Source organism: Heterodontus francisci, chromosome 1 (genome assembly GCF_036365525.1).
Source record: "Heterodontus francisci isolate sHetFra1 chromosome 1, sHetFra1.hap1, whole genome shotgun sequence".
In the NCBI taxonomy this organism is placed as follows: domain Eukaryota; kingdom Metazoa; phylum Chordata; class Chondrichthyes; order Heterodontiformes; family Heterodontidae; genus Heterodontus; species Heterodontus francisci.
The window spans coordinates 142,109,498-142,134,071 of NC_090371.1; the positions used below are offsets into that span (position 1 = coordinate 142,109,498).

Sequence of the window (24,574 nt, forward strand, 5' to 3'; positions counted from 1 at the left end):
TGCTGAAGACAATGTAACTTGATGTTGTCTACAGGTACCACTCAAGATTGTACCAATGTAAAACTGGCAAATGTAGTATCTCATTAAATTGATGATGATCAATGTGTAAGATAATCTGGTATGGTCTGGCCCCACTAGTTTTGAAGAACAATCAATCCATTGTGTTTCTTGTTGCATAGATTCTGCCCACAATGATAAAGGCCAACGTATTGTTTTTAGCTAATAAAATTGGTGTCTGATTGGAGGCTGTTTATCCTCCAAAAGTCATGATCCAATAATTTTTTACCTTTTCAAATTTTGAAGTCCACCTAGTTTTAGCTTATTGAAAGAACTTTGCTTCCTCTGTCGAAGTATTGTACCAGATTAGTTTTTCTCAAACTAATTTTCTAGTTTGGCTCTGTGTGCCATGTTTCTGCCTCTTAGTCAGTATCCTGTTTGTAATATTTGAACATTTGCTCCAATTACCAGTTAAGTGTTAAGCCAGATAGAACAGACAATTGTCTTGCCCACTTCCTCCTCTAACAACTTATTTATCAATTAAATAAGTATTTGCTATTTAAGTTGATCAGAGTAAAAATATGCGATCTTACTGTCAAGGGCATTGTTTTAAAAGTTTTACTGCCAGTATACAAATATTTAACTTCTATTAAAATAACTCGTACTGAGCTACCCCAATGCATGAATGCATCAGTAAGTGTAAATTAATGCTCATTTTATACTGTGTTAGCTGAGCAGACCTGCGATGGTGGCAAAGGCATCACAATTTACCTTCAATACACCCAAACAGAAAAGAAAAAGCTCATATAGCACCTTTCATATACACTCAATGTTCCAAAGTGCTGAACAATCAATGTATTTTTTGATGCGAAAACTGGGCAGCCAGTTTGCATACAGCAATCCTGCAGACAGCAGCAAATTAAATGCTCAGTTGATCTGATTTTAACAATGCTGATTTCAGGATAAATGTTGACCAGGACACCAAAAGAACTCGGCTGCTCGTCTTTGAAGCGTGTCCATAGGTTCTTGTACATCCACCTGAACAGGCAGATGATTTTAGCATCTCCGAATGATAGCACCATTAACAATGCAGTGCTCACTTAGTAGTTCTCTAAGCGTCAGCCCCTAGAATGGATTAGAGAAGAAAAAGTCAGATTCTCCTGATTGCTATCTAATAACCCTTCTGATAATTTTGTGCGTGTCAGCGTCAGGAGAGGATAGGGTCAGATGCGGATGTGATTGAATAACTTGCCAACTCTCACCACTCACATTAGGCACAATACTGAAAGATTGTTAGTTTTGGAGTCCTCCATGATTCAGTGCCTTCCGTATGGAAGAGAAATATATAATAGGCTTGGCAGCAAAACTGAAATCCGTGGAATAAAAGGGTAAGTGGCAGTATTGATATGAATTTGGCTGAGTGACAGGAAAGAAAGAGTAGTTGTGAACAGTTATTTTGTTGGACTGGAGGAAGGTAGACAGTGGGATTCCCCAGGGATTGGTTCCAGGACCATTGTTTTTCTTAATATATATTAATGACTTAGAGTTGAGTGTGCAAGGCAAAATTTCAAAATGTGCACGTAGCACAAAACTTGGAACGGTGAGGAGGATAGTAATGAATTTCAAGAGGATATAGGCTCGTGGAATGAGCAGACACATGGCCGATGAAATTTAATGCATAGAAGTGTGAAGTGATATATTTTGGTTGGAAGAACAAGGAGAAACAATATAAAATAAAGGATACAACTGCAAAGGGGATGCAAGAACAGAGAGGGTATATGTGCACAAATCATTGAAAGTGGCAGGGCAGGTTGAGATAGTGGTTAAAAAGGCATATGGGATCCTGGGCTTTATAAATAGAGGCATAGAGTACAAAAGTAAGGAAGTTATGATGAACCTTTATAAATCACTGGTTCAGCATTGGGTTCAATTCTGGGTACTGCATTTTAGGAAGGATAAGAACACTTCAGACAAGGTGTAGAAAAGATTTATGAGAAGAGTTCCAGTGATCATGGATTTCAGTTACGATGATAGATTAGAGAAGATGGGGTTGTTCTCCTCAGAGCAGAGAATGTTGGGAGGAGATTTGATAGAGGTGTTCAAATCATGAGGGACCTAGACAGAGTAGATAGGGAAAAACTGTTCCCATTATCGAGAACCAAAGAACACCGATTTAAGATGATTGGCAAAAGAAGCATTGGCGACATGAAAAAATATTTTTAAAAAACGAGTGTGGTGGAGGCAGATTCAATTGTGGCTTACAAAATAGAATTGGAAAAGCACCTGAAAACACTGCAGGGCTATGGGGAAAGGGTGAGAGAGTGGGACTAACTGAGTTGCTGTTGCAGAGAGCCAGTACTGAGGCATTGGGCCAAATAGCCTCCTTATGTGCTGTAACCATTCTATGATTCTATAAAACAAAATGAGTTTTTTTAAAGAAAACATAATTTCTGTTCAATATATTCATAATGAATCATGTAGCATGCATTAATTCTCCAAAAATTAATTTACAATCAGCTCCACATTAATATGATCCATGTTCCTTCCACTGTTCGACTCCTTAAAAAAGAAATCTGCCACCACCACCTGGTAACAACATCACGTGCTGATGTGAACAAAGAACAAAGAAAATTACAGCACAGGAACAGGCCCTTCGGCCCTCCAAGCCTACGCCGATCCAAATCCTCTATCTAAACCTGTCGCCTATTGACACAAATATAGCACTCAAATTCGAGATCATGACACTAATAGTATTTCATAGTGATGCTACTAGAATAAAATTAGCCCCTAAAGATTGATGTTTGATATTGGGAAGAATTATGCCGTTGACTTCAGTCCTTGCCATAGACCCTGTTCCATTATCACTGATTCCACCCTCCTCCTCGACCATTGTTTCATGCAGAACCAAGCTGTTTGCAAACTCTGTCTCCTGTTTGAACCCTAGTTGAGCTCCCGCCCCCATGTACTCTTCAGCACAAAAGAACTGCCTATCTTCACCTTTAATATTGCCTATCTTTCCATCTGGTTCAGCCCATCTGCCACTGAAACCCTCCTTCATGCTTTTGACACCTCCTGATTCAGCCACTTCAATGCTGTCATGGATGGCTTCCTAAGATGATCCTCGGTCCATTCAAAATCTGCTGCTTGCATCTACTGCGCAATAAGTCTTGCTCGACCATCAGCCCTGCTCTTGTTGATCTACATTGGCTCCTCCGCAACATTTCAATTAAATTTCTCATTCTTGTGTTTAAATACCATGATAGCCTCATCCCTCCCTATCTTTGTAAACTCCTGTAGCTCAACTTCATTAGGCCTTTTTGGGCAACCCCACCCCTCAACAACTGTCCTTTTATCTGTCTGGGCCCCACACTTTGGAATTAGCTTCCTTAGACTCTTCCTTCCCTCCTTTGAGACATTAATTAAAACCCTAAGCTTTTGATCATACCTCCCATTGGGCTGGATTTTAAGGAGCTCTTGATTTCAGGATCCGTGGCAGGGGGGTAGGCCTGAAGATGGCCCCGGATGAGGCCCGCCAAAGACGTCGACGCCAGCAAGGCCCGGCCCGATCTTACTGGCAGTGGCGAGGCACCATGGCGGGCCTCATCCGGGGCCGTCAAATCAGTTAAAATAATTAATTTAAATATACTCACGCCTCTTCTTGATGTGATCTTCGGCCCGGCAACTGGCACTCCCACACCTTCAGATTCCCTGTCTGGGGAAATGAAGTGCAACACTGGTGGTGGGGGGGGGGTGGGGGGTCGCTGGGGGAAGCAGATATTTTTATCAGTGTGGGGGGGTGGCGGGGTCAAATAAACGTAATGGGTGTAGGATATGATGGGAAGTGTTGTAGTTTAATATTTGTGCAGTTTGGAGGGTGGGGGATCAGATGGTAAAGGTAAGTGTTTTGGGCGGGGCAAATAATTAATTTAATTGTTATTTGGAGGGGTGGGAGGAGGGCAAAAAATGTATTTATTTAATTCAATCTATCTTTAAATATTTAAATAAGCTGGTCGGGCTAACAGCCCATTAAAAAATGGCGTCAGCATCTGCGCACACAGCAGCTGATGCCATTGTTGTGGCGGACAGCCTGCCCCCTCCACGTGATCAGGGTGGGGGCGGGGGGGAAGCCCTTTCTGGCTATTTAAATGAGCCACCGTGCTTGAGATTGTGGCAGGTCTTTGGCATTTGGACCCTACTTTTGAAGTTCGACGGTGAGCTTATATATTCCAGCCCATTATATTTGTCTTTTTCCTAACATCCATTTTTGTCTGGTTTTGCATCTATAAAGTGCTATGGAACATTTTTCTGCATTAAAGTGCTATATTAATCTAAAGTTTTCTTGTTGATGTATAACCATGTTTAGTTTTAAAAATGACAGTTTATTTGTTCTGCAGTTACTGATTCTGTTTTTAAAATGTTGGTTTCTCTAATCATCATTCTTTTGGTAATAGTTCTAAGTAGAGAAAATCATTTTTGTTATCAATCAGTATTGTCTCTCAATGCCGCTGAGAAGCATTATTAGGCTGAATTAATACTTGTTCATGATTTGTAATGGGCTGACTCATTGTTGGGAGAGTTGCTGATGTGTGTACATTTTATTTGGTCACCAAACCTGCTCCAATCAAATTGTACAGACTTGCCAAGGTGATATATATTGTACTGAAAATGGATTATAATACCAATCATCCAGGTAAAAGTGACTGTTGTCTGACATAGGTTATGAAATGTGCAATTGGTCCAACTTAAGTGAACTTCTGATATTCACTTAAATAACCATTAGCCTGGTAGATACAACAAATAACAAACAGTTTTGGTCTGCAGGAACTATAATTTTATATACTCTATTTGCTGATTTGCATGTTTAAGTTTTTCAATTCCTTTCAAATTGATTGGAAGGTGGCTCCCTGTTTCTTGGCCTGTGCAATACTTACTTGTAAACAGCACACTTAGGGTCCTCAATTCTTTCCTTGTTTACTGTATTTTTGCCATCTCTTTCCCGTTCATTACCTTCTAAAGAATGAGCAAGAACTGCATGTTAACATGTCCCTTTTTCTATTACACAGCTTGGGCTTTACACTTTATTCAGAAAAACAACAGTGGTAAGTTTTGAAATTAGACCCTGTCCAAATCAGTCCTAATATGTGACATTTGAAGCATTTGCAGCAATCAGACTGTTGAGTAGCAAAGTAAAATAATAGTATGGCAAAGAACATAATGTACTTCATGTGAATACAATGAGATCCTTTCACCATATCCAATTTGGAAGAAGCGACTGATGTGAAAAGGTGAAATAAAGATGAAAGGGAGAGGATTGTGGGCTGACGCAAAGGAATTCAGTGATTAGTTCAATAAGCTGAGCGAGTCGTGTCGGCAAAAGGATTGTTTAGACTTTTTTTCTAACGTTAACTTTATGATAATAAATTGAAGACGTTTTGATACAAACTCAAATCACTTAGTTTGAGCAAGCTGTGTCAGATTGTAGAAAAGTATTCCCCCCAATTAGGAAATTGTGCTTTTTAGTATGTATAAAGGCTTTGAGAAATATGTAGACTTTATTCATGAAAGATTCTTTTCATGTGTCAGGGAATCAGTAACAAGAGGGTATAAACTCAGGATCAGTATTAAACATAAAGGGAGAGGATGGAAGAAATATTTTCATGCAAGAGGTTATTAAGATATTGAATGGTTTACCACAAGCAGGCATTGAAGCCCAGTCAATCCCAGCATTTTTGGGGGGAACTAGATAAATGTTCGAGGAAAAATATTGAAGGTTATTGAAAGGAAGGAAATGGAAGACTTGCTAAATACTTACATCAGTTTCCACAATAGAGGAAGGGAAAGTACCAGAGATACAAGGAAAACTTTTTAAAAAATCAAGGAAGGGCTTACCAGATTTAGTACAAGTCAAAAATGCTAATGGTGAAAATAATGAGACTGACGATAGAGAAATCTCCAGGATTTGATACCTTCCACCACAGGATATTGTAAGAAATAGGTGAGGAAATTTTAGATGCTTTCACCATGAACTTTTAAAACTCTTGATTCAGGAATTATCTCCTTGGATTGGAGAACTGCTTATGTCAATCTATTATTTAAGAAGGGTGAGAAAGTTAAACCAGGAACCTATTAGTCTAACATCAGTTTTGGAGAAGTTGCCAGAATCAATCATTAGGGATAGAGTAAGTCATGTCTAACTAACCCAGTTGAATTTAATAAGTTTTCACACAAGAGACTGAGGAAAACTGGAAGCACTTGGAATTGGAGGCAATCTTTTGGCATCGGTAGGGAATTTGTTTGGAGGTACAAGACAGAGTGTAGGGAAAACAGGTATGTACTCCAATTGACAGGATGTGACTAGTGGTGCCCCCAGGGATCCATACTGGGGCCTCAGCTTTTCACTGTATTTATAAATGACCTTCTTGGCTGAAGGAATCGAGAGCTGTCTATCTAAATTTGTTGATGACACTGAATTAGGTATCACAATAAGTAGTGTAGCTGAGAGCAGAAAGGGATATCGATAGATTAAGTGAGTTGACAAAACTGGCAGATGGAGTTTAACATGGGGAAACATAAGAACTATGGACCTAAAAGGTAAATCAGAGTATTTTCTTATGGTGAAAATCTAGGAACTATGGAGGTGTAGAGAGGTTTAGGGATCCATGTACAGAAAGCATTTTTTAAAAAAACCCTAATGGACAGATTTAAAAAGAAGTAAAATGGCTAATGGTATGTTATCCTTTATCTCAAGAGGGGCAGGAATACAAAGTGGTGGAAGTTATGAAACAAAAACAGAAAGTGCTGGAAATACTCAACAGGTCTGGCAGCACCTGTGGAGAGAGAAGCAGAATTAATGTTTCAGGTCTGAGTCCAGAACAAGGAAGCATAACCTTAAAATTAGAGCTAGGCCATTCAGGGGTAATGTCAGGAACCACTTCTTCACATAAAGGGTAGTGAAAATCTGGAACTCTCTCCATCAAAAAGCTGCTGAGGCTGAGCCAAGTGAAAATTTCAAAACAGGGATTGATGGGATTTTGTTAGGCAAGGGTATGAAGGGAAATGCAATGAAGGCAGGTAAATGCAGTTAAGATGTAGATCAGCCTTGATCAAATTGAATGGCAGAATAAGCTCAAGGGGTTGAATGACTTAGTCCTGTTCATGTTTTCCTATATTACAGGGAATGGACAGGGAAATAAGGATTCAAGTAAATTTAGATTTAGAGATACAACACTGAAACAGGCCCTTCGGCCCACCGAGTCCGTGCCGACCATTAACCACCCATTTATACTAATCCTACACTAATCCCATATTCCTACCACATCCTCACCTGTCCCTATATTCCCCTACCACCTACCTATACTAGGGGCAATTTATAATGGCCAATTTACGTATCAACCTGCAAGTCTTTTGGCAGTGGGAGGAAACCGGAGCACCCGGAGGAAACCCACGCAGACACAGGGAGAACTTGCAAACTCCACACAGGCAGTAGCCAGAATTGAACACTGGTCGCTGGAGCTGTGAGGCTGCGGTGCTAACCGCTGCGCCACTGTGCCGCCCCAATATAACCCTTCAGGACAATAGCAGGTGCAATGGGACAAATAGATTCCTTTTGTACTGAATTCCCATGATTATAATTTCTACACAGGCACTGTAATTGAGGACATTATACTGATTTGCAAAATATGTATTCATCTGCAGGTATTTGTGCTGTGATAAGGAAGAGGCACATGTAGAATGGTTAGCTAGTTTGCTCAATGCACAGGTAGGAAATCTTATCTAATCTTGATGACATTTCTGAATTATTTACCTATCTATTATTTTTGCTTTAGTGTTATCATATTCTGATACTATTTTAACATATGCCATATGTATTCGAATATAAAGCCCTATTAATGCTGTATGCTTATTGTTTTGGCATAAAATTTAGCATCACAGTTCTCATAGTCCATTATGTAAACAGTTATGGCAACCATTAAAGCCAAATTTGTAAATGTTAGTTGTCATTATTATCTCGTGCTACCAGGGAATTATTAATCGCAGATCAATAAAGCTTGGCACTTGTGATTTTCTCAGTCACATTGTGCTGTTGGCTCTGGTTACTAAAACAAGAAGGATTGACTTAATTTTTTAACGTGAAGATGGTGTAAATCTTTCATATTCAATATTTTATGCTTGAATCTGTTGTGTAGATTTTCTACAATAGAAAGCAGCACTGGAAACTTGAGTAATTGGCAAATCTGGAATTTTTAAAAAAATCAGTTTTGAGTTTTGTTTCAGTAAAAGTACCATATCCTTCCAAGTTATGCACTCATGGAGCAGCCAGTCTTAGCTAAAGAATTGATGAGAAAAATATTAAGCATCCTGGAGCTTTCGGTTTTAAATCTTTCATCATTTTTTAAAGTGTGATTTTTAAGTGCATTTCATATTGTATATTTTCTGTAGAAACAGATGCTAAATCCTGACAAGATTTGTCAAAAATGACACAAGGTTTTTACCACAGACAGATAAGGTCAGAGGTTACAGATAATCTTTGAAGGACAGCTCATTAGAAGATTTGTCCTGGCCTTATTGACGTGTTAGCAGTGTAGTTGCATACTTATTGCTATAAAATGAGGATTCGACAAAGGATGTATATATTCATTTAGTCTGTCTCTAAACAGTCAAGACAACAGAGGAAAGCACACTATCTCTGTGCAAATCTCATACAAAGAGCTATAGAAATATATAACAGCATGATAAAAGAAGCAGATGTTGAGCCTTTGCAGGAAGAGGTGGCCAACAGTTTGGACAGTGATGGATTTGAGAAGGCTTTTAAAACTAGGGAAGGAAGTAAAGAGATGGAGAAGAGAGTATTGGAGAAATCAAGTAGGCTTTTAGCAGCAATGGGACAGGGGCAAGCAATGTTGTAGAAATGGAACAAATTTTTTTTAAGAAGATGGAATGTATAGTTTCATGCTCCGATCCGGGTCAGACAAAATACTGAGGTTGTGTGCCATCAGGTTCAGCCTGAGCAAGCAGCCTGGGCAGGGGAAATAATGTTAAAACCAACAACATTGGATTCAGTCTTTGCAGTGTTCAACGGTAGGACATTCTGGTTTATCCAAATTTCGTATCAGATAGGCAGTCTTGCAGCACAGAGCTGATCTTGGAGCCTAGGGAAGTGATGAAGAGATAAAGCCTTGTGGTATTAGTATTCTTGTGAAAGCTAACATTGTATATACTGATATTGTCGATGAGGGGGAAATGATTGATTCTTGGAAACCTCTGGAACTGCATGGAAACTGGATGAGAAACTATTGCTGGATAGATACAAACTGCTTTGTGACAGGCCAGTAACACTGAGGTAGGCCATAGAAGAAAAGCGTTGGGGAGAGGAATGATGTAATCAACCATATCCAACACCACAGATGTCAAGAAGGGTTAAAAGGCATGGTGATAGAGGATATCCTTTGATAGCTTTGGCTAGGACATTCAACGCTCTGCATAGGGAGGAAGATGAACTGAAGGTGTGTGAACAGAGAATTGGCATGCCAAGGAATTTCTTCACAGCATTTTAAAATGATTGGATAGCTCCACCCTTAAATCGAATTTTGTTTAGGGATTAAAAAGCTGGTAAACATTTTGATGCATTGCACCAAAATGAAAATTAAAAGTCTCAAATGTTGATACTGTAATATATAATAAAAAAACAATAATGCCTGATAAAGCTGAGAAATTAACTGGTAACTCACTGAAGGAATATTATGTTAGGTTTCTGACTTTTTAACTGCCCTTTGAAATGGCCTAGCAAGCCACTCAGTTGTACCAAACCACTATGTACTGCAGTGGTTCAAGAAGTCAGCTCACCACAACCTTCTCAAGGGCAAGTAGGGATGGGCAACAAATGCTGGCTTAGCCAGCGAAGCCCACATCCCATGAGAGAATAAAAAAAAACTTGTTCTCCCCAATTTGAAGAAAGAAAATTAAATTTGTCATGCAAATATACTGATTCTGATCGGCCAATAACAGACATCAGCTTTCAGTACATGGCTTTGTAATTCTATCTACACTTGGTTGTGAAAATTGTGAGAGGAATTGTCTTTCAGTGGTGGAAAAACTTGCTTTTGTTGTACAGCACGAAGGTGACCTTTGGCGACTCGATGGAAAGTTACACATTTCATCAACGACGCTGAACGCAAAACTTGGCAGCATGGGTTTAACTCCAATCCAAGAAAAGCTTGAAAGAAGAAAAACGGAACAAGCACAAGTAAGTTGTGATGGTTTCACTTGTCACAATTCATGAAAGGCTGCAGTTATATTGCCACTTCACATTGGTGCAAATGTTCTGCAGTGTGAATTGTATGGAAAAGTAGTGCTATATCTCAGGAATCAACTCCTGATCTGAATCCCACACCCAATACAAATAGCAGTGCAAGACCCCTCACACCACTTAAGTTTCCTTTCCACTGTGGCAAAGTATGACTCGCTGACTGTAGTGAAGCTTGGATGATCTGCTCGATTTCCTGCTTATTTCATAAGCTTACTTTTCATTTTTGCAAATGGAGCATTTGTACATCAGGGGCTAGACTTTTAGCCCAAGCCGGGGCTAGGAACAGAGGTGGGTGGGTGAGCATGCCTGTTTCCCAGCTCCATCCTGCCCTCAAGCCATGTTCCCGGAGGCAGGATGGGGGGGTGGGGGGGGGGCGGCAGGATTACTTGTCCGCACAAGGTAGGTAACCGATTAAGCTAATTATTGGTCACTTAAGGCCATTGAAGGAGGCCAACTGGAAAATCCCAGTTGGCCTCCAGATTCCTGGAGGTGGTCTCCCAACAACAGACCAGGGAGACTGCATTCCAGGTAGGCTTTAGAGGCCCTTGGTGCTGCAGGCCACCCTTTAGAGAGGGCCAACCCCTGACTGTGGTAGCCCAGCTGCAAAAGCCATTTTTTATTTAAACTTTAAAAAATTTGGAGCGAGGACACCTCAATTATGAATCATTTTTTCCTTCACTTGCCTGCCATGGCATCCTGTTGCTGCTTCCAAGCTGGAAGGCCTCTGATTGGCCCTCCAACTTCAAGAGCCCACCCACCATCCTTAATTGGACAGCGAGCCTACCCTCTGGCCATTAATTGGCCGCTCCAGGGAAATTCACATTAGTGCCTATTTCCCACACACTGGCTGGGATGTTATTGAGCTCCCGACGTCGGGCTCTGGCGAGAGGACCGGAAGATTGCAGCGGCAGCAGCCCTCCATGTAGCCCGACGCTGGGATTACTGGGCCCGATCTTCCCAGCAGTGTCGAGGCTCCGTGGCGACCCCCCCAACAGCGCCCCCCACCCCTCAGCTGCTCAGCGACAGGACACGACGTTAGATATTTAAATAAAGTCAATGAGTACATTTAAATTCCATTCACCACGATCTTACCGGCTGCCCAGGATCTTCCATGCGACGGGCGGCATTCACGTGTCTTCACTTTCCCGTCTAGGGAAAGCTGGCGCCACCGAGGTGGAAAAGGGGGGAGTTTGGGATTTTTAACGTTTTTGAGAGGGGGGAGTCAATTCTGCATTTCGAGTGTGGGAGGGGAAGGGGTGATCTCTGTACTTTGTGCAGTTGGGGGGGGGGGGGTGGGGCGGGGAAGAGGTCAACTCAGTGGTTTAAGTGCTTTGTCAGTGGGGAGAGGGCAACTATGCAATGTAAGTGTTTTGGGGGGAGAGCGGAAGCGGGGCAAGAAATTATTTGCGGTGTAGTGGTGGGGGATGGGTACGGTATTTAACTCTGCATTTTTTGTGGCCAGTCTGACAGCCCTTTAAATATGTTGCTTGTGCAAAGGTAGCTGACGCCGTTCACGGCATCGCTAAGGCTGCGCCCCACCACATGATTGGGGGGAGGCGGCCTGTCCTGTGTATTTAAATGAGTTGCCGTGCACTAGATGCGGGCGGGCCACCATTTCTTTCACCCGCCGCCGGAAGTGTGTGTTTCTGACTCCATTTGAGCCTGATGGTGGGGGTCAGAAGCCCACGGGGAAAATCCTGCCCCAGGTATTAAAGAAGTTTTATTTTCATTTTTTACTTTATATATTGGTGCATTGTTATTTCTCAATGCTGCTTTGGGCCACGAGACTAATCTTGAATGTTGCATTAGCTACTGATTAATGATGTTTTAAATGTTGCCAATTGGTGTCCTTCATAAGCTGAATAGCATCAAAATAATGCTTAATCAGTACTGTCAATATTTATTTAGTTGATCTCTTTCAGCATTGCTCACAGCACATGTTCTGTTTTCATAAGCATGGAACACATTCCTGCACCTCAGCAGCAGAATAATACATTATAATGCACAATGCATAAGCTGCTACTGCAGTGCAGATGTGTGTTGCTTAAAGACTGGAAGATGTAATTGCTCGATATTTTTAAAGTCAATTATAGATTCTAATAAGAACAAAGAACAAAGAAAATTACAGCACAGGAACAGGCCCTTTGGCCCTCCAAGCCTGCGCCGATCCAGATCCTCTATCTAAACATGTCGCCTATTTTCTAAGGGTCTGTATCTCTTTGCTTCCTGCCCATTCATGTATCTGTCTAGATACATCTTAAAAGACGCTATCGTGCCCGCGTCTACCAACTCCGCTGGCAACGCGTTCCAGGCACCCACCACCCTCTGCGTAAAGAACTTTCCACGCATATCCCCCCTAAACTTTTCCCCTCTCACTTTGAACTCGTGACCCCTAGTAATTGAATCCCCCACTCTGGGGAAAAAGCTTCTTGCTATCCACCCTGTCTATACCTCTCATGATTTTGTACACCTCAATCAGGTCCCCCCTCAACCTCCGTCTTTCTAATGAAAATAATCCTAACCTACTCAACCTCTCTTCATAGCTAGCACCCTCCATACCAGGCAACATCCTGGTGAACCACCTCTGCACCCTCTCCAAAGCATCTACATCCTTTTGGTAATGTGGTGACCAGAACTGCACGCAGCATTCCAAATGTGGCCGAACCAAAGTCTTATACAACTGTAACATGACCTGCCAACCCTTGTACTCAATACCCCGTCCGATGAAGGAAAGCATGCCGTATGCCTTCTTGACCACTCTATTGACCTGCGTTGCCACCTTCAGGGAACAATGGACCTGAACACCCAAATCTCTCTGTACATCAATTTTCCCCAGGACTTTTCCATTTACTGTATAGTTCACTCTTGAATTGGATCTTCCAAAATGCATCACCTCGCATTTGTCCTGATTGAACTCCATCTGCCATTTCTCTGCCCAACTCTCCAATCTATCTATATTCTGCTGTATTCTCTGACAGTCCCCTTCACTATCTGCTACTCCACCCATCTTAGTGTCGTCTGCAAACTTGCTAATCAGACCACCTATACTTTCCTCCAAATCATTTATGTATATCACAAACAACAGTGGTCCCAGCACGGATCCCTGTGGAACACCACTGGTCACACGTCTCCATTTTGAGAAACTCCCTTCCACTGCTACTCTCTGTCTCCTGTTGCCCAGCCAGTTCTTTATCCATCTAGCTAGTACACCCTGAACCCCATGCGACTTCACTTTCTCCATCAGCCTACCATGGGGAACCTTATCAAACGCCTTACTGAAGTCCATGTATATGACATCTACAGCCCTTCCCTCATCAATCAACTTTGTCACTTCCTCAAAGAATTCTATTAAGTTGGCAAGACATGACCTTCCCTGCACAAAACCATGTTGCCTATCACTGATAAGCCCATTTTCTTCCAAATGGGAATAGATCCTATCCCTCAGTATCTTCTCCAGCAGCTTCCCTACCGCTGACGTCAGGCTCACCGGTCTATAATTACCTGGATTATCCCTGCTACCCTTCTTAAACAAGGGGACAACATTAGCAATTCTCCAGTCCTCCGGGATTAATCAGCGGTCAGACTGCCTTTTTTCCCCCTCTTTTGCTTGCGATTGCAAAGGTCAGCCAGAGGCTGTAAATAGTCTGACCACCTGAGACAATAAGATATTTTGACCTAGAAATTAGGCCATACGGTGCAGTTTCTCGAGCGCTATAAGGCCTTCTAAGTCTCTAATATGGTGGGAAGGGGCGTATGCTATTGGGGGTTTGAAATGCGCCACCAACCATATTGGTAAAAGCCAAAAAATCAGCTTATAGTGCCCACTCCAAAACAGGCATTCGTCTCTTTCAATATGCAAATAAGAAACATAATGCATTGGGCAAGATTGGTTTGCATTCCATAAAAACAAGTCTTCCTGCAGCCTAGCAGAACTAGTAGCTGCAACTAGTAAGCATGTTATTAAAATAAAACTAGTTTGATGTGGATCTGGGAGGAGCAGGAGTGCCCACCAGGGTACACATACCTCCTGAACTGGTCGTCCCCTTCCTCACTTATCCTGAGGGCTACTATTAGCGTCCTGATCTTCAGCCACACCCCATTAAGCAAGCTGCCTCTTGCTCTCCATAGCTTGCCTGCTTCATGGAAATGAAGCCTGCGGCCCAATGTCTGAAGCGCCTTGGGCCTTACCATTCAGATACAGGGATTTAACCCAGCCGCCCAAAATGCCTAAATTTCTGGGCCTTTATGTTACTAAGGAGGGTTTTCTGTCGATTGCAAATGAATGGCTTTCTTTGGCCTTTTTCCATACTTTTTTTTTTACAGTGACGCGAAATTTTCAAATAGAGACATATAACGCCCTAGTGTAAAGCATGTGAGATACACCAAGGTGAATTTCTGTGATAGTTCTCCTGCTCATCCATTGTAATTTTGGCAGAAGAGCTACATGAATCTCAGGTAAACAGTGTAAAGTGCTATTTACAGGTGGAAGAACAAGCTCCGAAACTCGTTCTCACCATTTTTATACAGATCAATAGAAAGAAAGAGGGAGATGTGCAGGTAGGTGTGAGATTAGATAATGGGTGATTGGCTGTGCCACAAGAAAAGTGATTCTATCCAGCACTCCTGATGTAAACTGAGCATGGAGCTTAAGCAATTAATGAGCACAAGCAGAACTGAAACTGAATTGCTGTCTTACACTTGCAAGCTCCTTGCTTTTTAAATTGGTTTTGACTTGCATTTTTTAAATTGGTTTTGACTTGTTTTTTAATGCCAATTTTTGCTGGCAGGGGTAGGTTAAAATCAAGGTCATTGCTTCTGGAAAGTAGAAATGGTTTAAGGACACCAGCAAAACCTAAAAGTCAAAACAGTGATATCCTTCGGAGAGCAGCAAACTCCAAAAGCAGCAGGGACCCATTCTCAAGAGTCAAAATAAGTGCTGGTTTAAGAAATAATCCATTGCAAGTAGACCTTTGAGATTAAGGCGATTTGTGTGGTGTGAAAGTCAGTGGACATCAGAGATTAATGATAATGTGTTGATGTATGAAAGCAGCTGATGTGCATCAGTCATATCCCGAGGTATGTTAGTTTGGGAAAAAATCCTCTTGCAGGCACTGCTCTCCCAAAAATGGAAGTACTTATCACTTGCTGAAAACAAGTGGTAGAGGTGAACAGTATGTTCCTGAAACTGTAGCGCTATTGTAACTGGTTACATATACTATTGAACTATTGTGTGGGGATTGAATTACATCATATTTAAATGGGGAAAGGGACATTCCAGGTTAGTTCACTACCTCGACATTTTCCACTGTCTAAGGCACACGGATATTTTAAAAGATTTCATGAACTAAAATGGAGGAAAATTGGACAGTGTAAACTAACAGAGCTGCGCTGTCTACTATTATACTTTGTAGATTAGGAAAAACAATTGAAAATTAGTTATTGGTGCTCTTGAGATGATGGAACACTCTCATTATATTAGATTATCTCTTTGAACTTATTGTTAGATAATGCAGTGATTTGAAATGTGTATAATTTTGGAGCAATTTATTCTATGAAAAACAATGTGAATTGATTAAAAATATAACACCTATCCAACAACTAAACAGTGTATTTACACCTAATCTGTACTAATGCTTTGTCTTTCAACAAACCATTAACATATTGTTTGCCTTTGCTCCGTGACCTTTTGGTCAGCTATGTGGCCTGGTCCAATCTCGACCTCCTTTGTTATCTCTTGCCCCACCCCCACCTCACTTGCTTATAACCTGTGACTTTTCTAATATTTGTCAGTTCCGATGAAGGGTCACTGACCCGAAACGTTAACTCTGCTTCTCTTTCCACAGATGCTGCCAGACCTGCTGAGTGGTTCCAGCATTTCTTGTTTTCATTTCAGATTTCCAGCATCCGCAGTATTTTGCTTTTAACTAAACAAATATATTCTGTTAACAAAAATAATAAATGCTGGAAATATGTAGCAGGTCAGTCAGCATCTGGGGTGAGAGTAGATAAGTTGCATTTCAGGCATGGACCTTTAATCAGAGCAGCTCTGACGAAGGTGCCACACTGAGGACATGAGCTCCTTTGTTCACTCCACAGTTGCTGACTGGCTTCCTGAGTGTTTCCAGCATTTTATATTTTTGTTTCAGATTTTCAGCAACATGAGAAAGGAATAGAAGGATATGTTGATAGGCTGAGATGACATATGGTGGGAGGAGGCTCATGTGGAGCATAACTCCTGCACAAACCAGTTGGGCTGAATGGCCTGTTTCTGTGCTGTAAACACTTGTGTAATGCTATGCAATCTGTGTTATCATGGTTTTTGTCAAATATTCAGGTAATTGCTACCTGAAGCTACCCAAGCTGATTGAAATTGAAGGAAATCCTAACTGATAAAATCTCATAAAATTAGTAATTCAGGTGAAGATTTGGTTCACTTCTAAGACTTGATTTCCTGATTAGTAAATTTGAAACTCCTGTAAAAGGAAGTCTTATCTGATTGTTCATAAATTATAGTTTGGTTTGGGTCTCATCAAACATAATAATATAGAAAGTGCAGAGGAGATCTAAAACAGAGGAGAGGCAAAGAGAGAGTACGAGGATAGGCCAGTGGCTACAATAAAAGGGAATTCACACTCCTTTAGAAAACACTTAAGCAGTAAAATGGTAGTCAAAGGAAGTGTGGGACAATTAGGGACCAAAAAGGAGTTAGTTTTATGGAGGCAGAGGGCATGGCATAGGTGCTAAATGAACACTTTGCATCTGTCTTCACTAGAGAAGAGGATGCTTCCAGGATATCTCGCACAGACATGCATGAACATCTTGCAGTGGAATTAAGTAGTGGCCCTGGCAAACATGGCATCAGTCAACTGTGCAATGCACTTATGGGCAGCAGATTAAGAGATTCTGCAGATGTCACCAGCAGATCCCTGGAAGGAGCTGGAAACAAAAATTCAGGGCTGTGGCGACCTTCACAGCCACTGTCAATGTGTGCCCACCTGGCCCACTTAGAAGGAGATCTTGGTCCAGGAGGCTGAAGATGTCAGCAATGACCTGTCATGTAAATCTGAGTTTCTTGAGGCACTGTTGCTCTGTCCTGTTGAAAAAGCTGATCCTCTGCCTGTGCTCTCTTCTGGGGTATCGCATCTTTTGAGCTGGAGCTCTTTGCCCATTCCCTCTGTCCTTTGGAGTGGCAGCTGGCTGCAGGTGGTGTTTCTCCTGGTGCTGGTGCTGTTCCTCTTCCTCTTCAGAAGTGCAACATGTTGCAGTGAAGGCTGTTCTGAAGTTGCTTCATTCTTAAGATGTTTTGAGCACTTGTGATAAAGATTGTGGACATTGGTTCATTTGGAAAACTGAAAAGATTCCACCAAGCTTTCTTTTTTCTACGGAGGTCACTGGAAAGACACTTGAGGTTTTGTTTAAGAACAAACATTTACTGGATGTTACATTCCTTAAGCTAAATAAATAACAGAAGCCTTGGTGACTTGGGGGAAATGTTTACAGAGAAGTGATATGTCAAGATCTATGGTGTTCAGGTTGTTTTGACTTTCTGGGTGGAGTGTGCACTGCTTTGAATGTCAGTTGGGTTTGTAGCCTGCTGAAAGAAACAGCCAGCTCATCTTTCTCCACCTCGTTGAGGGACCCTGCTAATAAATGCAGTGTGTGATAGCTAAAACCCCTGATGCTGCATTTCTCCTGAGAATCTCCTGTAAAACCTGCCAGATTACTTCTCAACGCCACCTGAAAAAAACTTCTGCAGAAAAGATCCAGTGACCGATGGTTATGACCGAGCTGGGAGGAGTGCACTGTCGTTTCTCGTTCCACTTCTCCACTGATCACAACATATATTTAAATGTTTACCCAGTTACCAATGCAGTCCATCATATATTCTACTCTTTATCCCAGAATAACATACACCAACCAGGTTTCTTTAATAAACAACAAAATTATCAAGTTTATTATCAAACAAGACATATCCAGTAATGAAGCAAAGCATTAATACACAGATTGAAATATGAAAGTTCCCTTTTTAAATTCCCTACACACATTGAAAAAATACAGAAATTCTCTCTGCAGATGTCAGTTACAAAAAAGAATACTTTGGCCAGATACTTGCTAAGTCTTGAAGAAAAAAGAGAAGATATGGAAGGAAGTCAGTTGTCTGTTTTGGTCTGGCATCCAGGTACATAGAGATGGGTCACTGGGATCTTTGCTAAAGCTGTTCTTTTCAGGCAGCTTGAGAATTAATTTGGCAGGTTTTTCCAGCTTCTTAGGAGAGATGCAGCACCTGGGATTTTAGCTGTCCCATACTGTATCTTTGCAAGGTTTCTTCGAGGAGGTAGAGACAGAGGTGAGCTGGGTGGTTTCTTTCTCCTTGGCAGGCAAAGCACCAACTGTCTTCAAAGCAGTTCACACCCCAACTGATTTGAAAATGATATTTGAACCCCAAACAGAAAGTCAACCTCTTGACCTCCATGAACCTTGACATGTGACTTCTCTGTAAACATCTTCCCCAGGTCACCAAGGTTTCTGTTGTTTACTGTGCCCAAAACACATGATTTCCAGCAAAGATTGTTTTCAAACAACATCTCAATGTCCTTACAGTGAACTGTCATCAACAAAATAAAGTCCAGCATTTATGAAATCTTCAGCCTTCCAATGAAACCATCTCCACAATTTAAATATGAGTCCTCAAAAAAAAAAAAAATACTGAACTAAAAAATATAGAAGCATCTTTATAGAATCATCTACTTGTACTCGGATGCCAGACCGTATGCCATTTGGGACACAATGGGTTGGATTTTATAGAGACCTCTATGTCGGGATCGGTGGCAGGGGGCAGGCATGAAGATGGCCCCGGATGAGGCCTGCCACGGACCTCGGCGCTGGCAAGGCCCAGCTTGATGTTGCCGGCAGCAGCATGGTCTCAGGACGGCCCCCGCCGGTCGGCGATGGGACTACCATTTAAATGTTTTAATAAATTTAATTGCCTGAATTACTGAGTCTCCCGTCACCTCCTGAAGTCCTGCTGCTATCTTCACCCCGGTGGCTGGTACTGCCACTGCCATGCCTTCAGTTACCCGTCTGGGGAATTGAGGCGCAACAGTGGTGGAGAGGGGGGGAGAAGGTAAGTTTCTCAGTGCTGGTGGGGGGTGTGGGGCGGGCGGTGGGGGGGGGGTGGGGGAATGGGGTCAAATGAAGGTCATGGGTGTAGGAGTTGGTGGGAAGGGTTATTGTTTAAAGTTTGTGTATTTTGTGGGGGTAGGTCAGATTCTGAAAGTTTTTTTGCAGAGGAGGGAATAACCAATTTAACTGATATGCAGGGGTGGGGGTGGGGGCGGGGAAGAAGGGCAAAAGAAATGTCTTTATTTAATTCAAAATCACTTTAAATATTTTAATGACACCATTGCCGGGAATGGACAGACTGCCACCTCCACGTGATTGGGGATGGCCTGCCCCGGCTACTTAAATGAGCTGCCGCGCTTGGAATCGCGGTGGCTCACTGGTGTGTGCGGTCTGCCATTTTTTTCGCCTGCAGCAGATTTCGGCAGTGAGCTTGTACAATTCAGCCCAACATATCCTATCCTTTTTCTTGAAGAATTAACAAGAATCTGGCCAAAGTATTTTATTTTTTGTAAAAGACTTCTGCAGAGAATATTTTCTTTATTTTTTATCTAACCAGTGTGTTACGACCAGGTGAGAAAGGGTCCAGGGGTTCCCTGTCAGCCTTTGCCTGGTTTAACCGTAACCAGATCTAATTTTACAAACACCGTGTTTTTATCTCCCCCTTAGTGAATCCTTGTTCACTGCTCAATTGTAAGGCAAATAAATCAGACAAGTTTCCTTAGATTTAAACGAGAAAGGGAGAAGTTTATTAAGCTTAAACTCTAACACAGTTAACGACTACGAATATGTGATGCGACCACCATGCATACACGATAAACACACGCACAGATAGAGACAGAAAATGTAGAAGGAATAAAGGGGAAAAGTTTGAGGCAATATCTGCTAGTTACAGTCCTTTAATTTCAATGTGGAGCCTTTGGTTGCTGGTATGTCCTGCTAGCCGTTGGGGCCCAGTTCACACTTCAACTTGTTTCGATGTCGGAGTGCTCTTTTCTCTCTTGAGTTTTACGTGGGTTCGGTGGTTAGGGAAAAAGCGAGAGAAACAGAGGCTTCCTTGTTCCAGCTTCAGTTGCACACAGCCTCCTGTTCCTTTCTGTGTGTGTCACAATTCAAAACACCCCAGGTTGCCCAGCAGGTTAGTCATGAGACTAGCTCCTTATTTGGAACAGTCTCTCCTGCGAGGTTTGTGGATTGTATTACCTTAGCAGTCTCTGGAATGTGCTTCCTTACACCTTCAATGCATGTGATCAAAATCCATTTGGGTTAATTGGAGCAGGAAATAGTCCTTTGTCTCCACAAGCAGCGCCTCTTAGTATGCAAATGTCCTTCCAGCCCAGTGTCTGGTGTGAAATGCGATTTTTTTGAAAGAGCATTTCGTTAAAAGGGACTAGAGGAAAGATAAGGACAGGAAAAGACACATGCATCTCTCTCATTCATTCAGAACCCAAACAATTGTTACTGCCTGCCTTTTCTTGGTAGCAGTGCTGCTTTAAATGGCCCTTTTTGGCATCCCAGTAATCATGTGGTTTTTGGGGAAGTTTTTTCAGTTTGCTCATTTCCATGACTGCCAAAGGAGTCTCTGTTCTTGTTGAGGTCTGCAGGGGAAGGGTTAGGTTTAATGAGCCCCAGGTGGGAGTTCTGCTCAGGGGCGGCAGCAGTGGCAGTGCTTTGATGAGTGATGCAAGGGCTTTTCACCTCAGGGATGGCTGGTTTCCTATTTTCCTGACTGTGGGATTGGGGGAGGGGGGATATTCTTTACTAATCTTCCCCGTATTCTCTGGGCCACTCCTGCTTGTAGGTATTTGTCCTGATTCTGCTGCACTCCCCTGTAGCACTTCAACTAGGTGAGGCATCACCCTCACGGTATCTCTGCCTTCACGAGGACATTCTTTGTCTCTGCAGGTTCCTGTAAATGCTGTTAGCAACTATGGTGGGGAACATCTCGTGTCTGCATTTACATAGGAGGATGTGGGGTCTAATTTTTCAAACATTTCGGGGTTGGCTGACTGGACAGTAGGGGTTTTCATCGGGGATTCCTGCCCTTCTACTCCTTTTTTCCCCATTCCTTTCTAACGTGTTGCCAGCCTTGTGCCTACCTGTCCCCTTTTGTTCTTGGTGGGGATTCTTTACAGTTCACCAGTCCTCTGCTGGAGGGTCCTCCTCTCACTGGTACAGGAATAGGGGTGCAGATTTCGCTGTAGGTTGGGATTTCCCCTCCACCTGGCACATGTGGCAACTCTTACAGTACTCCAGTGCTTTGTGGAGTTTTGGCCAGTCAAACTACTATCGTAGGCAGGCTTTGATTTTTCATATACTGACATGTCCAGCCACTGTAACCTCATGGGCCCTTCTTAATATTTCTCTCCGGTACCTCTGCAGCACCACTAACTGGTGAACCACTGTCCACTCTTTGCTATCAGGTCTGTGAGGAGAACTCCATTTCTTCATCAGTACCTCATTCTTTAAATAGTAGAAATCAAGGACTCCCTCTGCTTCAATTTCAGACTGGGCAGCCTGTGCTAATTCTCTCAATACTGGGTCAGCTCACCACACCTCAGCTAGAGAAAATTTCTTTCCTGGGTCTTCTAACTTTCCAAAGAAAGTCTCAGATAGATGTACCTCATGGTCATCTGCCTGCAGTGCCAATTCGGTCTCCTCTGGGGGAGCTGGTTTGATCGTGGCCTGATTCATTATACATTCAAGGAAACTGCAGAGGACCATCTCCTGCCACTGCCCTGCCTCTCTGACCTCCTGTGGTCTTTCTTCCACTACTGAGAAAGCTACCACCTTCATCCCCACTAGATCATTACCTAGGAGCAGGTCAACCCCATCCACAGGCAAACTAAGGACAATCCCTACAGTCACCGGTCCCGAAACTATGTCACACTCAAGGTGTACAGGTACAGGCATACACTGCGCTCCAATATCATTCACCATCATTCTGGTGTTCACTGCACTCTCCTGGGGGAAGTTCAAGCCCTTTCCCAGTAAAAGGGATCTAGTCGCCCCTGTGTCCCTGCGGATTACTTTGGGCTTGCTTGCCCCACTCGAGGGGTATGGGGTTAGTCTCCCTTCCGACACAAAACCCTCATAACCCTCAGGAATCCTATTAAACTTTCCTGCACTTGCAGCGGTAAGCTTCCTGGGTCTCACTCCTACTGCAGTTAAAACCACAGCTTGTTCTGCTGTGCTTTCCATCAGGGTCCTGTCTTCGCTGAGCGGGTGTGCCCTGGTTAACTCTACAGCTTTTCCCTTTAGTTTCCAGCAGTCAGCTCTTAAATACCCTGCTTTATTACAATGGATGCACACAGATCTCCGGGTCTCACTCCTGCTTACAGCACCTTCGTTTTTGGCTGGAGGAGGGCCCCCTGTGTCTCATGCTCTTCTTTCCCTTCCAGGGCTGCTTGGGCTTCTATCACCTTCCCACCCTTTGTCCTTTTTGGATTTGTGGAGGTGATTAGGAAAGGTTTTCCCTGGGAAACTGACTTATAAATGAGAGCAAACTCATCAGCCAGGACTGCTGCCTGCCGGGCTTTATGAGCCTTTTGTTCCTCCACATGTCTTTTTGGAGAGCGGGAGAGAGTTTTTAAATTCCTCCAACAAAATTACTTCTCTGACGTTTTCATAGCTGAGCTGCACTTTAAGAGCCCTCAGCCACTGGTCAAAAGCCAGTTGCTTATTTCTCTTTAAACTCCAGTTAAGTTTGATCAGCTTGCTTCTTGAGGGTTCTAAACTTCTGGCAATAGGCTTCCGGTGCTAACGTTTATGCCCTGAGGATATCATTTTTTGTCAATTCATAATTTTATGACCTCTCATCTGGCAACATGGAATAAACCTCATGGGCTTTCCCTACTAATTTACTCTGTAACAGCAGAGTCCAAGCCTCAACTGGCCACTTTAACTGCCTTGTCAGTTTTTCAAAAGACACAAAAAAAATGCTCCCACGTCTCCCTCATTGAATTTTGGGATCAATTGGGAGAGTTTTAACAGTCCTGTACCCAGCCCTGAATTACACTCCTCCATATTGGCCATGCTTTCACTAGGGTTACTCTGTCACCCCGAGTTAACTCAAATCGCCTCAGCTCTCTTCACATTATTTCTGGAAGGTTCTTTCTCCTCTCTCTCTCCTGTCTTTCTCTTTCTCTTTCACTTTCCATGTCTTCTAATTCAAGTTTCCTCTGTTCCAATTGTCTCTTTGCTAGCATTACCCTGTCGGAGTCTACTTCGAACCCTATTTCAGCTTCTTCAAATTCAAGGGAAAAATGGTTGGCCACTAGTCTTAGGAGTTCAGACTTCCTAGCCTTGCCATGTACAGTGATCCCACACTGCTCAGCCATTTTCCTCAACTCCTCCATAGACAGTGCTTTTAACTTATCCCAAGTTACTTCACCCTGGCTTGGGGAGCTACTAGCTTCAGTCACAGACATGTTAGAATTCTAGCACACATAAGAACCCTGTATTGAAAACTTTTCTCTTTTTGTTTGGGATCAACCTCACTTCCCACTTCCAATTTCTCATTTGTTTGTGGGTCAAATCCAAGATGCTAGCCCCCAGGGAAGGGGTTTAGGGGTTCCCTCTCAGCCTTTGCCTGGTTTAACCATAACAGGGTTTAATTTTAGAAACACTGTGTTTTTTGTTCCCCCTCAGTGAATCCTTGTTCACTGCGCCAATTGTAAGGCAAAGAAATCAGACAGGTTTCCTTAGATTTAAACAAGAAACGTGGAAGTTTATTAAACTTAAACTCTAATGTGATTAACGACTATGAATATATGACGCGACCACGCTAGCATGCATGTGCGATAAACACACACACAGTTAGAGACAGAAAAAGTAGAAGGAATAAAGGGGAAACGTTTGAGGCAATATCTGGTAATTACAGTCCTTTGAGTTCAATGTGGAGTCTTTGTTTGCTGGTATGGCCTGCTATTCGTTGGGGCTTGTTTCAACTTGTTTCGATGTCAGAGTCTTTTCACTCTTGAGGTTTTACGTGTCTTCCATGGGTCTGGTGGATTGGGAGAAAGAGAGAGAGAGAGGCTTCCTTGTTCCAGCTTCTGTTCTTTTCTGTGTGTGTCACAATTCAATAAAACCCAGGTTGCCCAGCAGGTAAGTCATGTGGCCAGCTCCTCATTTGGAACAATCTCTCCTGCG

The 24,574-nt window shown here is 42.5% G+C and overlaps 1 protein-coding gene across 7 annotated transcripts in view; it reads left to right on the forward strand.

Moving 5' to 3' along the window:
- Nucleotides 1-24,574, forward strand: part of arap2 (ArfGAP with RhoGAP domain, ankyrin repeat and PH domain 2) — a 413,638-nt gene that overhangs the window by 373,996 nt on the left and 15,068 nt on the right. For all 7 annotated transcript variants that reach the window (XM_068036991.1, XM_068037024.1, XM_068037005.1 and 4 more), the window contains 3 exons: nt 5,061-5,096; nt 7,693-7,756; nt 10,109-10,240. In XM_068036991.1, the coding sequence (XP_067893092.1) occupies nt 5,061-5,096; nt 7,693-7,756; nt 10,109-10,240 (232 nt within the window). The remainder of the gene's footprint in view (nt 1-5,060; nt 5,097-7,692; nt 7,757-10,108; nt 10,241-24,574) is intronic.